General features: G+C 33.5%; 1 protein-coding gene across 2 annotated transcripts; it reads right to left on the bottom strand.

Moving 5' to 3' along the window:
* Positions 1-10,271: 10,271 nt before the first annotated feature.
* Positions 10,272-14,981, bottom strand: LOC108913235 (39S ribosomal protein L2, mitochondrial). 2 transcript variants are annotated; one of them, XM_018718759.1, is made up of 3 exons: positions 14,940-14,981; positions 14,340-14,870; positions 10,272-10,782 (listed from the first exon to the last, which is right to left on the bottom strand). In XM_018718759.1, the coding sequence occupies exons 2-3, from the start codon at positions 14,800-14,802 to the stop codon at positions 10,322-10,324; spliced, it is 924 nt and encodes a 307-aa protein (XP_018574275.1). In that variant the 5' UTR covers positions 14,803-14,870; positions 14,940-14,981; the 3' UTR covers positions 10,272-10,321. The 2 variants fall into 2 exon arrangements, with proteins under 2 accessions (XP_018574275.1, XP_018574282.1); XM_018718766.1 differs by having other exon boundaries at positions 14,944-14,981.

Genomic DNA, 14,981 nt, shown 5'->3' with positions numbered 1-14,981 from the left:
AAGGCGCTCGGGCATCAATAAAGTCAACTGGCGAACGTTCGCTATATATACAGGGTGACATAGAAAAAAGTACATTGCATAGTGACATACAATAGAGGACACTAAAACAATAAAAAAAGTTCCTATGAACATGGGTCCGCAAGGCCTTCGGTTAAAGGATACGGGGTGTTGAATTTTAATTTTTTTTTATTTGCAAAAACAATGATAAATACTTTTAAATGAGTACTGTTCACGAGTCTGAATAGTAAAATTAGGATTAACATCACTCCACCAACGACAATTTTAAGAACTCACTACCCCATTGGAACTGAGCGTAGCGTCGCTTCGTCGGAAAAAATAGTATTTCTGGTCATAAAAGGATCATTTCCTTGTATCAAATAACTAAATTCGAATTGTCGATCAAAATCGCCTGGTCTCAAAGCATGTATAAATTTAGGTCTTTAAGGCCGAAATTTGTTCAGTTTTAATATTTTTGAAATTACTTGCATAATTTAGGATCTTCTACTAGATAACATTATTTATCTCAGTTATTTATTTCACTGTTTCATTATTTGCAACACTTTGCGCGTTAATTCTTGAATTTATTGCCTACATTTCCAAAAGTCTTGAATTTAGATAGGTATATTCCCCACTGTTGTGAAATGTATAATTTTATCAGGGTTTTTGTTTATTGTTAAAAATATCAGCAACTTCCCGAAACGTTTTATACTTAATTATCGCCAACAATTAAAATTATTTCAATCTTATCTTGCGTGCTCAATTTTGGTGGCATTTTACTTACTCAAAGTACTTGCTCCAGCCATCAAATGATATAAGTGACAATTTATCAATATTGTCTTAGTCATAGATCTAATATAGTATACTAGTCTTAGTATAGAGATAAAAATGAAAAACCTTTTCATTATCGACTTAGAAAGAAAAGCATTCTTTGTAAAAAGTTCTGCTTTTTAAAATATAATATCTACGTATTAATGTAATTAAACTTAAGTCGAGTAATGTAATAGTAAAATGTTACTTACAATTAAAAAATGTTTCAAATTCGATTTGTCATCGTATTGAAACTAGGTATTAATTTTTTTTAAATATTGGTGTTAATAATAATGTTTTCTATATGTTGCCAATATTATTTTTTTTATTTTGAGGTCAACCAAGTAGACAAAAAAAATAGAAGGACGTTACGAATCTAAACTTAGACTTAATTTAATAACATTTTTTCAAAAAGCAGCATTTTTTTATAAAAAACTTTTCGTCAAGTTACCTACCCATTTGTAAAAAACTATGTATTTATTGCATGAACGGAAGAAAGTTTTAATTTGCTATCAGATGTAAGATTTAAAGATCATTCTGTATTAACACCAACATTTGTCAATTTTAGAGTTTTACAAAGGACCCCGCACATTTTATATGGAAAACGGTCTTCCGGTGAAGTTTGCTAAAAATTTGGGAAATTGTTCGTTTTGTACCCCTGATCAAAAGTGTCAATGGGGTCGAAGCTCAAAATGCCCATCTTTAGGCTCTACGGCAATTTTTAGTGGCCAAAAACGGCAAAAATTCATTTTTTTTAAATATTATGTTTAATGCTTGTACAGTCCCTTAAGTTTTCATTAAATTGTATGCGTGTGAGTATTTTATGTAGGAATATGTCCATGTCTAATTATATGTGTGTATATGTATTTGTGTGAGAGGGTTTTTGAATGCACAATTATACAAGATTTAATACACACCGTCTCAATATTATTTTGTGGTTTTAATAACCTTCAATGAACTCGGAACTCTCATGCATTTTTTCAAAGAGTTCCCAAGAGTTGCCAAAGATTTTCCAAGAGTTCGCAGTTCATAACTGAAGCGGATTTCTAGAGAAAGAATGTAAATAAAGCGAAAGAGAAGACACGCTGAATGAATTTTTGCCGTTTTTGGCCACTAAAAATTGCCGTAGAGCCTAAAGATGGGCATTTTGAGCCATCGACCCCATTGACACTTTTGATCAGGGGTACAAAACCAACAATTTCCCAAATTTTTAGCAAATTTCACCGGAAGACCGTTTTCCATATAAAATGTGCGGGGTCCTTTGTACTTTTCATCACTCCATACACCTGTTATAAAATATTTTTATTTTCTCAACTTTTAAGTAATAAACAAATATATGATGTTATCGCTTTGAAATAAAACAATTTTTTGTCTATGAGTATAACATGCTTATCAATAAACCCGAATATTTTTTTTAAACTCGATACTCGAAGAATGATCGTGAAACCCGAAGTCTTGTAATCAAAATGACAATGTTGGCAACCCATAAAAGGTATGTCCATTTATACCCATACTAGGTACTCTGAAATTGCCCGTATTTGTGAACAATAATGTCCACACCAATTTGTGGGCAATAGAATTTTCGCACTGTGTAATACAAAAAGCACAGATGTTAGAAATGTTTTACACAAAGGCTCGCAAACATAATTTGAAAAAGTTTTACACGTTTTATACATGTTTTTGTATGTTTGCGGGCAAAAGTAAATTGTATTAAGCTTTATAGAATTATTGATATATAAAAGTAGGCCAAATTCGCCGAAAAAAAGTGGTTAACCGGGAAATTTTGGAAAAAAGTTAATTTACTTAGTTTAATTTGGTCGTGTCCTTTTATGCACTGTAATAAAAAGTATGTTAAAATCTCTCGAACTTTCCATATTAACCTGTTGTCATGGAGTATTCAAATAAAATCCATGTATAATCAATATAGGTATTAAGGTTTTATTTAAAATTACATAAATGTTACATGAATTTTTCTTGAACATTTCATGGCAACAGGTTACCATGAAAAGTTCGAGGAAATTTACCATACTTTTTGTTACAGTGTGCCCTAATTTGCATATACAAATGCTTATACAGGGTGATTCGTTAAGAACGAGAATAAAAATACCAAAGACAAAACTATGATTATTGGACCAAACATACCTTAATATATACAGACGGTTTAAGAAATACAAGGTGGAAACTTCTCAATAATTTTGAATATTTTTGTTGTCGACTTAAAAATTCTCAGCTTTGCATTTTTTCATGTAAAATAATAATTTTCTATTAGTTTTAACATAGCTGATAGAAGGCGCTAGTTATAGTGTATAAATCAGGGAATATTTTATTATTCTGCGTAACTATCGTGAAACTAATTGTAAGTGATAACTGCTCGACATATCTGTTCGCTTTCGAGATATTTGCTTTATTGTTTCAATGCACACCTATTATGTTCCATTATTATTCTATTATTTTCTTGTCGTTAAGATATCTAGAAGAGGAAATTTTGATTAAATTTAAAATAACTTACGCTACTTATTTCACAAAAAAGTTTAAAATTTAAATTAAAATTAAATTAAAAAATGCAATTAATATAATTAAAACTGAGGAAAGGAAGGCTTCAAACTACCTAGAATTTTAAATCAACTCGTCCGTAAAAATCAAGGATCGGAACGGTTGTGGCCAGTAGCCTGACAGGTCTTTTTAGTTTTACTATTTCTAAAACTTGGTAGTATCAATGTATTATGTGTCCATGCGTTTAAAGCAATCCTTCGATAACTTGAATGTCATATTCCACCTCTCGTTCTTAAAAAATAGATTCAGCATTTCACAGAAACCGCAAGAAGCATTTTTATATTTTCATATCATATTACTGTACTGGAATTTCCTTGGATTTTAAAATAAAATTCCTGTTTGTATTTGATTTATACTAATATTCATATTTAATCCTAGTAGGTCGATACTAGTGATGTAACGAATATCCGCATTCGCATTCGCATTCGCGAATATTCGTTTGATTTATGATATTCGCATTCGCATTCGCAAATATCTGAATATTTTGCGAATATGAACGTGAAAGAAAAATACAGAATGTGAAAACAATATTAAGTAAATTAAACAAAAAAGTTAAGAAATAACTAACAACAGTCTAACCTCACAATTCACAAACTCATCTGAGCCGGTAGCGAAAACAAAACAAAATTCCAATCATACAAAAATACCGTTCTACCAACTTAACAACGCTAATTTCTTTAGCCTATAGGGCCGCTGTCACCGGAAATATGTGCGTCGCGCTCGGCATATTTTGAATCATAGATAAACGGCGCTAGATTTAAAAACTGAATATTCGTATTCGCATTCGCATTCGCGAATGTCAACAACAGATGTTCGCATTCGCGAATGCTTAAAAACTGGCATTCGTTACATCACTAGTCGATACAATTTCTTAATTGCTCCAGTGAAACATGCCCCTCTAAATACTTAGTTATTTTGAAAAGTTAAATGAAGTTAATTTTATGTTACTAGGTGTAAATGTTTCATACATTTAATCCTAAACATCTATTAGCGTTATTTTTAGCATTGAAATAACTGAGTCGAAAATCTATTGACATGCCTCAATTAAATTATTGTTTAAATGAAAAATTGTTCCAACAATTTTTATTACTCTTGCATCAAAATATGTTCATATAGGCAACGAAAAACTGCATGAAACATTGGATGAAAACTTTATACCGACGTAATCAGATTAGACATGGAGAATTGAGGAAAAAGGCATTGTTTAATGCGCGGAGAACGACGTTAGCACTTTTATAGATGAGGATAATGGACACTCGACGTTTTAGAATTTATTTTTATTTTTAACGGGATGGAAGCAAAAAATCAGGTCTGACCAATCACCTAATGACTCGTGATTTATTAAACAAAATGAGCATTTGCCTAGGCGAGAAAAGCACCTAAAAACCTACATAACGAAATAAAATTTCCTCGAGAATTACCTAAATATTTGTATAATTTGGCGAATGCGCCAGCGGTAATATACATAAAATTTCGAATAAAATCACGTATCTTCTTGTTTTTAAAGCTTAGTAAAAGAGATTTTAGAAATATGTTCTATAAAGATGTTCATTGAGATAGAAAGGAATTCAAGCCTAGATTATCTATTATTAAAAACAGAGAAAGTAAGATTATCAGCGAACAACATCAGATATTGACTGTAATGAGAGGTAAAACTTAAGAAACCAGGTAGAAGTAGATGACATAGAAATACACACACAACTTAAAGTTATAGGGAATTAAAAAAAGAAAGACAAATTATAATAGAAGAAGTATAAGAGAACTGAAGAACAATAAATCTTCTGGAGTACCTAGATGTTCTACCATCTTGGCTTCTGAAATATCAAGTAGACAAACTAAAAAGCCAGACATGTTACAGTTTGACAAAATTCATCTTGTCTGCATGTTTCAGTTGCGCAGTAGCATTTGCTCATATATTTATATATACAGTGTTTCGAAAAATTGTTAAGTAAAGTGGATTCTTCAGTGGATTTTGTAGGAAATTTTTCATGTATATATATTTTTTATTCTAACGTCCTCTAAGAAATTACAGCCCTTTGAAAGTGAATATTGAAACCAATTTTCCACAACATATTTCAAAACCTACTTTAATCAAAAATTATTTTAGCATGGCTGTAGTATACAGGTGATCCGAATTTTATGCAGGAAACTTCTAGGACAAATAGATCTCTTTAAAATAATAGGAGTTTGTCTTATAAACATAGGTCTGGAACGGCCTCGTTTTAGAGATACAGGGTGTTGAAGTTGTAAAAAAAATATATTTTTTATTTGTATCTCCGGAATCTATTAACCGATCTCAATAAAATTTGGTACAGATAATGTATAATAGTAGATCTTGTATTCCCTAAAATATGAGCCCTAAAGGTTCAACCATTAGTGTACAACTGGACAGGGGTCACCCCCTTTTTATAAAAAAAAAAGTACGCCATTGTATTTTTTTAAAAGTTATTGTAACGGATTTATATTCTACAGATTCTACTACAAATTTTCGATTTACTCACCCCAAGTTGCCGAGACGTTCTTCGTTCTTCGTGTAATTAGCCAAAGATCGTCGTTATAAATACTCTTAAAATTTCATTTCTGTACCTTTCATTACTCCGTCGCGATTTTCCAAATATCGTTTTAATTCAAAAAGATGAAAGCGACGAGTGTAAAGAATTTTGTTGATATGCTTACAAATTGCACTTACTTTTAAGCATAAACATAAATATTCTTATAATATTATGGTTAGAAGTGTCTGCTACAAGGGGATTGTGTTGGTCTAAATAACTTGAGAACGGTGAACTTTAGGGAAAAAATTCGAGTTACCTTTTTTACGTATTTTGTGCAATAGAATATAAATCCGTTATAATATCGTGTAAAAAATACAGTGGCGTAGGTTTTCTTATAAAAAAGGGGGTGACCCTGTTCAGTTGTAAACCACTGGTTGAACCTTTAGAGCTCATATTTTAGGAAATACAAGGCCTACTATCATACATTATCTGTACTAAATTTTATTGAAATCGGTTAATAGATTCCGGAGATATAAGCAAAAAATAATTTTTTTAACAACTTCAACACCCTGTATCTCTAAAACGAGGCCGTTCTAGACCTATGTTTATAAGGCAATGAGATCTATCTACCCTCGAAGTTCCCTGCATAAAATTCGGACCACCCTGTATATGTATACTTAGTTCCCTGATGACCTTTTTCTTCTCACTCCTTGTACATTTATTATCAGAAATTTTAAGTACTTGAAAATTTTAAAGAAACAAAGATTTTTTTGTATAATTCTGTAGAAAATTAACTTTTTTGTCTCCACACAAATTCCGTAATATCTTTTCGTGGAAAAAAATTGTTTGGTATTTTATTCGGTTGTATTTTGAGATGTGCCGGCTTAGGTATTACAGGGGCAATGAGGACGACCCCAACGGCCGCGTTAGAGGTGCTTCTGGGGCTGCCGACCCTTCCTACATGGAGTATGGGGGAGGCGATGGCAGCATACCTTAGGATAAGGGACGCCGCGCCGGCGGTTGGAGATCAAAAGGACGCACTGAGGGCCATGCTGCCGTGGCCCTCAGGGCGGAAAGGGACATCCCAATATCCGCCATGAGGGTTACGGAAGCATAGGACCGGCTTAGGTTAGGAAGGAAGTATGTCACAACTTTCCCCTTTAGAGAGCAGTGGAAGCAGGATGGTGATATGTTCTNCTAAAACGAGGCCGTTCTAGACCTATGTTTATAAGGCAATGAGATCTATCTACCCTCGAAGTTCCCTGCATAAAATTCGGACCACCCTGTATATGTATACTTAGTTCCCTGATGACCTTTTTCTTCTCACTCCTTGTACATTTATTATCAGAAATTTTAAGCACTTGAAAATTTTAAAGAAACAAAGATTTTTTTGTATAATTCTGTAGAAAATTAACTTTTTTGTCTCCACACAAATTCCGTAATATCTTTTCGTGGAAAAAAATTGTTTGGTATTTTATTCGGTTGTATTTTGAGATGTGCCGGCTTAGGTATTACAGGGGCAATGAGGTCGACCCCAACGGCCGCGTTAGAGGTCCTTCTGGGGCTGCCGACCCTTCCTACATGGAGTATGGGGGAGGCGATGGCAGCATACCTTAGGATAAGGGACGCCGCGCCGGCGGTTGGAGATCAAAAGGACGCACTGAGGGCCATGCTGCCGTGGCCCTCAGGGCGGAAAGGGACATCCCAATATCCGCCATGAGGGTTACGGAAGCAGAGGACCGGCTTAGGTTAGGAAGGAAGTATGTCACCACTTTCCCCTTTAGAGAGCAGTGGAAGCAGGATGGTGATATGTTCTTCCCGAGATCCCTAGTAGGCATCCAGGAAAGCTTTTCACTGGGTATGTATGCTACAGTCTTCCAGGCCGAGGTTTTTGCTATTTCGATGGTAGCAAGCAAGGAGGAGGTAAGGAATTGTGCAAAGGAGAAGATTGTTATCTGCTCCGACAGTCAGGCCGCGCTCAGAGCGGTTAGCTCCCCGAGGACTAGGTCTGTCCTTGTCCAAGAATGTGGAGACGCTCTACAATCATTGGCCAGACGAAAAGAAGTAGAGTTGGTTTGGGTCCCAGGCCATATGGGTATCCCTGGTAACGAGAGGGCGGATCAATTAGCTCGTCTCGGGTCCAGGGGACCTGGACAGGGACCTGAACCAATCTTAGGTATCACACGAGGCAGCATTAACGGGGCCCTAAATAAATGGGCCTATCAAACTTTAGGTCATAACTGGAGGAGAAATAGAGGATGTAGGCAGGTCCATAGTTTTATACATGGACCTAGCAAATCCAAGACGAGATGGCTGCTGAGCCTCCGTCGAAAAGCCCTAAACCAAATGGTGGGGGTTCTGACAAGCCACTGCAGACTTAGGAGGCATTTAAGCTTAATAGGAATTGAGGAGGACCCTCTATGCCCGAAATGTGGCGAAGAGGAGGACACCCCTGTCCACCTTCTGGGACAGTGTGCAGCCTTTGGGAGAATAAGACATAAAGTCTTTGGTGCTGAAGAGCTGCAAGGGGTTGAGGTGAGAGACCTTCCATGGACCAAAATCCTGGCGTTCATCAAGGCGTCGGGTAGGTTCGAGGAGAGAGAGCAGAGAGTGGTTAGGTGATGGGACGGCGGGGTAGGCAAAAAGGGCCCACTTGTGGCCTAAATTGCCAGGCTGAGGCCGCCCCTTTTACTACTACTACTACTACTACATTGTTATTAAAAACACAGGCACACAAAAAAGTAGTCTGTTCCAAAGACTAGATCTATATGTATCATTATGAAATTATAACATGCTGAATCCGAATTCAGAATTCCTGCATTGCTCTCCATTTTTATTTAAATCGCGAAAAATTGCCCTTACATACAAATAGTGATTAATGAATTCTGATTGCAAAAATTGCAACTAAGAGTAGGTCTTGTAAAATAACATCACGAATAGGTTTATGTATTTTTTCTTCGGGCTTATCTTATAAAATTATTAGTTCTTAAAGAACTGAAAATAGATTTTTTTAAATTAAATTTTATAAATTTTTTAACAAAAGCTATGTCATTTGAAGCTATTATAGTCTTTCTGCACTCAATTGAAAAACCAAGAGGTTGGCAGTATGTACCAGGTTATATCGCTGACGCAGCAACTTGGCATTGAAATATTTGAAAAACTTGTTTGCGTATTTATTTAACCATACCCATATACAGATCTGGTCGGCCAGTTGAAGTATAAGCGCGCGGGCAAACGCAGCACAAACACAGCTGCACTGGGCCACCTGGCCATAAATTCAGTTCTCGACAAATGGCCTAGCAGTGCAGTGCAGCAATGCGAATTTTGGTGTGATTCAGGTAATTTTAATTTATTATAGGCACCTTCTATTATAAGAGGGATATTTTGTTTACTAATATTATTACAACATGGCATTTTAGAGACCTTTTGAAACGGAACAAAACGAAATTTACCATTAATATAATAATTTATTCTCTAAGCTGTGATAAGACGGTTTGAGGACATAAATAATTAAAATATGTTGTTGGTCAAATGAACATATAATAGAAGTTTTCTACACATTGTATACAAATTATTATAATTTTTTACCTTTAGCAGAAAACTTTTTTAGGGACGCCTATGAAACTAATTAAGTTTTATTGCTAGGCGTTTTTATACATGTTCAACTAACTTCAGAAGAACTATACTATTAACACTCTGTGGACATAGCGCTCTCGATACTCTCGGTTCTCAAAAAAATTATGGAGCTTTGTTTTTATTCTTATAAGAATGTTTAAGATTTTCATACTATTTTAAGTGAAAAAAGTGTATTCTTTTGTTATTGATAACATTTATTATTTTTTTAACATATTCTATTATTAGCTTTCGCATTTGTTCTTCGATAGCAGAAAAAATTTCGAGTAATGACAGTAAAACTGGTGTGGTCTCACTTGTAATATAGGTACATTTTTTATCAATATTTTGACGAAAATAGAACGTTTTATCTAAGGAAATTATTATCAGTTTAGATTTAGCTAAAGTAATTGGGACAGTGAATTAAGAAAACATTAAAAGCATTTCTAATATAGGTACATATTTAAAACAAAATTTTTTTCATTAATTTCTTGCTATACAGGGTGTCCCGAAATTCATGCAACAAAATTTGGTCACAGATTCTTAGGACAAATTTAGGGGACCCGTATTTTTTATTTTTGCCAAGTGGCCCCTTCTTTCGGAGTTACAGCCCCCTGAAATCCGCCCCTAAGAATAATCTTTTTTTTATATCTCAGAACCCTGTTGTACGAAAATCACTAAATTTGGTACACAGGGGTTTTATGACATGTGGAATCTGATGGTGCAACGTTTTTCATAAATATACTGCCTGAAATTTTTGCAATACAGAATTTTATAATTTCTTTTCTTTATAAAATAGTTGAGTATCTTTTGTATATAGTTTTATTTAAAACCTATATAAGACATACATTAAGAATTTAATTAGTATGAAATTGGTTAAAAAGAGTTTTAACAAAAGGTCTATCACACGACAAAGTAATTGTTTCTGTATCATCTAACTGCTTTGCTACTATTGTTTTTACAGGTGGAGGTCTTCTAAGTTTTCTTCCGTGGATACCTTTCTTTCTTTGCCATAAACCAGATCGTGGACGGTTCCCAAGTTCCCTATTTCTTTGAGCTGATCCAATAGGAGTGCTACTGTGTTCTACATTACTTAATCTACCAACTGTACACATACAAATTGCTGGTAAACTAAATTCTCGTTTACTAGGCATCATAATTACTATATGATCATTTGGAGCTTTTCGCAAGATAGTGGCACAGGTTCCGGCTGAATGAACCAAAAAACCACCGAGTCCGGGATATTTTTCCACACAGTGAACTTGTGTACCTATGGGCAATGCACCCAAAGGATAGGCATCTCCTTCATTGGGACGCACTGAAAATTTTTAATATTAATTTTTTTTTAAATTATGAGCTTGATTATAGTTATAATGCGACGGAGTTTTGGTAGGATAAAGATCATATAACTTCAAAATATATTCAATAACTAAATTTTTAACAATATAAAAAAACAAGGAACATACAACAATTATAATTACAACTTACTTTTTAATGGGTCTTTTGTAAAAATGATAATTAGATAAATTAGCAAAAATAATAAAAATGTTTGCCAGGATAAAGCAAATTAAATTTATATCAATGGATATTTTAATTTGTGCTGAATCAAACAAATGCTGATAGTATATTCAATAAATTGCGCCAGTGATCTTATGTTCTTGGACAAACCTTTGAAGAAAACATTTTTAATATTTTTACCGTTTCATGTTTACAATTGAAACATTCACAAAAAATACACAAAATTTTGATAAATTACAGTTTTAATTGTTTCTGTTTGTTGTACTTTTTATGGTCCTGTGATAGAATCATCAATAGTCAAGTCAATAATATTTTTATACTTATAAAAAAAATTATTTGCCGAATATATGTATTTTAATAAGTGTAATTGTATAGTTTAAATAATTTTAGAGAAATGTTTATGAATTTTTTAGCCATGAAGAGAGTGTCAAATAACACAAAAATGTTGGTGAAGAATAAAAAAACCGTGTTTTTGAAATTAATTGTTATGATCTTTATTGTACTAAAACATTGTGTAGCACTGCACATTTGATAAGAAGTAACAAATCAATTCCTTTAATTTTATTTTGATTTTGCTATATTCTAGTGTTTAGATACTATTAGAATGTAGGCTGAGTTTATGCAATTTTATTCAAAGAAAAAGTGGCACAACCATTGCCTTCTTATAACTACTTTCTTTACATCATAAGCATATATATGTAATTATTTGGATAATAGTATGAAACAAAAATGGCAGTGTCTATTTTCCTACACCAAACACTTCACATGGAACTTACCATAAAATATATACAGTCTGTAAAATATTTGCCGATAGAATTCCAAGAAAAGAATAAGCCAATAAAGTTCTGTTATTGGAACTAATGTAACAATTTACCGCGGTAGGGGCGTGCCATGAAATTTTCTGCGTTATTTTCAGGATATTAAAATATAAATATAATACCCGTCAACTGGGAATTAAATTCCTTTCTTTTATTTTTCACCTGCATTGATTTATTTTAATAAGAAATTACACTGAAAATACACAGGGTGATACACTTACGAAGAAACACGCCTTTGTGATTGTAAAATAAAGTATGCACTGCAAGCTGTTATGGTGCGATTGTAGAAAATAATTAACAGTTGCCTTAACTGTTCCGTGGTTAATCATTTGTGGGTTAGGTAGGTCAATTCAAAAATGAAAATGACCCTTCAACATTTACCGAGGTCACAGGCGCATATAGGGTTGCCAGATCTTAAAATCAAATAGCCGGACAGACCAGTCAATTTAGCCGGACATTTGGGTGAAAAGGTCGGACACCCTTAACTATAAAGGATTTTTTGGCTTAGTGATAAAAAATTTTTTTTATGTAAAACCATATCATATCATTTACCATAAAATATTCTTAAATTCTAATGAAATAACAATAAAATTGAATGAATCAGTCTTCTTTATTATTAATCATTTATTATCATTACTTACTACTATTGCAATTTGTAATGCAAAACAAAATTAAACAAAATAAAACTTCTTCACATTAGTGAAGTTTAGTTAATTATAACTAAATATACTTTAAAAGTAATTGAAACAAAAATAATTAATATTTTTGATTGGCAGACACCTGTTTTAAAAGCTCAGTTTCCTTCAAAATTGAGTTGTAAAACTCTTTGCATGTCAAATGCTTGAAATTAAATTCTACAACCAACATTTTAGCTATAGTGTCTACATGTAATCTGTTGCATTCTTTTGACCATTGTTGACCAATTAAAGAAAAAACTCTTTCACATGCATTACGACCCGGAATTGAAAAATAATATTGACAAAGAGTAAGGAATTCTGAGAAGCAATCTGGATTACTCGTCGATTTAAAATAGGCCACCCATTTTTTATGCGCTAACAGCCCCTTGAAATCATCGGGTCCCTTTTTGTTGTTCAAAAATGTTTTTAGGTTTTGCAATTGGTCAAAACATTTGCTATCGTCAACTTTAACGTTATTTTGTGCTAGAATACTTATAGTTTCCGAAACTTGACTCCATTCAGGAACGTTCTTTAATGTCATCCAATTAAAATGTCTTGTGTCTTTGTACAAGTTTTCAGTCCAAGATCGTAAATAGTCTACTGCAATAATATACATGTTTTTAATATTTTCTTTGAACGCAGTAACTTGTTCAGAGTTTTCGTTGTTCTCGTCGAATTTACGCAAAATAGAAACTACCTGTAGTGGGTAAAAGTTTTGTCCAATCTTTGCATTTTTGCTATTCATTATCTCAGAACAGTTTTCCAAAACCTCATTTACAGAAACATCAGCTTTCTCTGTGTTATTAATGCGATTTTGATAAATCGACATGAAAGCATGAACAGCCCAAAAATAGCATTCGTTGAGGTCATTTTCGAAAAACTCTCTCAAAGTTCTGGATACATACTTCTCATTTTTCTGGTCAAATGTAAAAAGCCTAACAAAAGCCGGACAGGCCGGACACTGCCTATTTTGCCCGGACACGCATCCAAAAAGCCTAACTGTGTCCGGCTTTATCCGGACGCCTGGCAACGCTAGGCGCATATCTAAAATAGTCGAAGTTTTTACTAATGATGCCGAAGTATCATTATTCACATTTTAGCAATTCCACTATCCACATCATTGTACATGTCTGCCTCTGATCTGAGGTTTCGTATCGATTAATTTATTCGATACGTATCTAGCAGCACCCTAATGCCTGCCCTGTCGGCCTAGCATGCTGGTGAACAATCTCAGTTTTCTTGGTGGGAAATGTTGGCCGTGCATTTTCTTGGTCGAGTGTATGACACATATTTTTTGTAGCAGTCAATAGCATTGTGTATTATTATGAGCATAGTGCAGCACATGGTTTGACCATAAATTTAGCCTATGTCTGCTACTACACATATTGCCGCTTACTAGCATAATGTACATTAGTTCTGTTTACTTGCATATTTGATTGATATAAAACTTTGATTAGTTTTTATTGATTTTTTGCAATATTTTGTTTTTTACCATCGATACATGAATGTAAACATTTTTTTCTGCTAAAAATAATAAAAATGGCAATCAACATGGTTATATAATAACTAAATACTGAAATATAGCAATCCTAGGAAAAGTTAACCAAGTGGATTTACTACTTTTGACGGAAAAAGTAAGGTGCAAATGTTATAGTAACATTCCAGAAAGAAAATTTGTGACTAGGCTTGAAAATCACACCAGCAAATAAAACCTCATCTTATAGATTAATTTCAATTTCTTTGCGTAACAGTGTAATATCATTCATTGGCCCAAACAAACAGTACTGTTCGAGAACTACACGTCATATGAAATACCACGTAATATGAAAAAATATATGTATGTAGCTACAGTGATTACATACCTGGTATACGAGGAATATAGCATGATGTTCGAATGATATCCCCTGCTTTCATATTTTCTGTTGCAAGAATATATTTTAATTTATCTTCATGTGCTACTAACGCAATATGTGCTGTCCTACATCCATCTTTTATAATTTTAATGACCTTTTCGATTTGTGGCACTCCCTCAGAAGGGCCTTCTCGTTTCCAATCAATCCAATGGTATTTATGTTTTATGCCACCACCAATTCCTTTAACAACAACCCTACCACTTTTAGGATCTCTACCACCCAAGTTAGTTACATCTAAAGGTTTTACTGTATATTCTTCCGGGAAATGAATTATTCTTCGGAATGCCTTTCCATGTCCAATCTGTGGTTTTTCTACATATTTTACTTTATACCTTACATTGCCCAAAATTTTTGGTACAATTTTCAATTCTGACAATATTAATCTTTCAAAAGCTCTTGTTAAACAACTCATAGTGTTAGTTAAATATACTTTATTTAATGTTTTTCCTTATTCAAATTCTAAAACATGTTGCGGTTCATCTAAAAATTGATTAATCAAAAAAACTTAAATCCGTTTTCCGTCAATATTAAAAAATATGAAAAATTAACCTATCTTCTGGAGAATATTCATTTTACTCACAGTCTCACAGA

Source organism: Anoplophora glabripennis, unplaced genomic scaffold, assembly GCF_000390285.2.
Source record: "Anoplophora glabripennis isolate ALB-LARVAE unplaced genomic scaffold, Agla_2.0 scaffold37, whole genome shotgun sequence".
Lineage (NCBI taxonomy): Eukaryota > Metazoa > Arthropoda > Insecta > Coleoptera > Cerambycidae > Anoplophora > Anoplophora glabripennis.
Note: the sequence above shows the minus strand (reverse complement) of the source record. Positions and strands in the feature narration are given on the sequence as shown.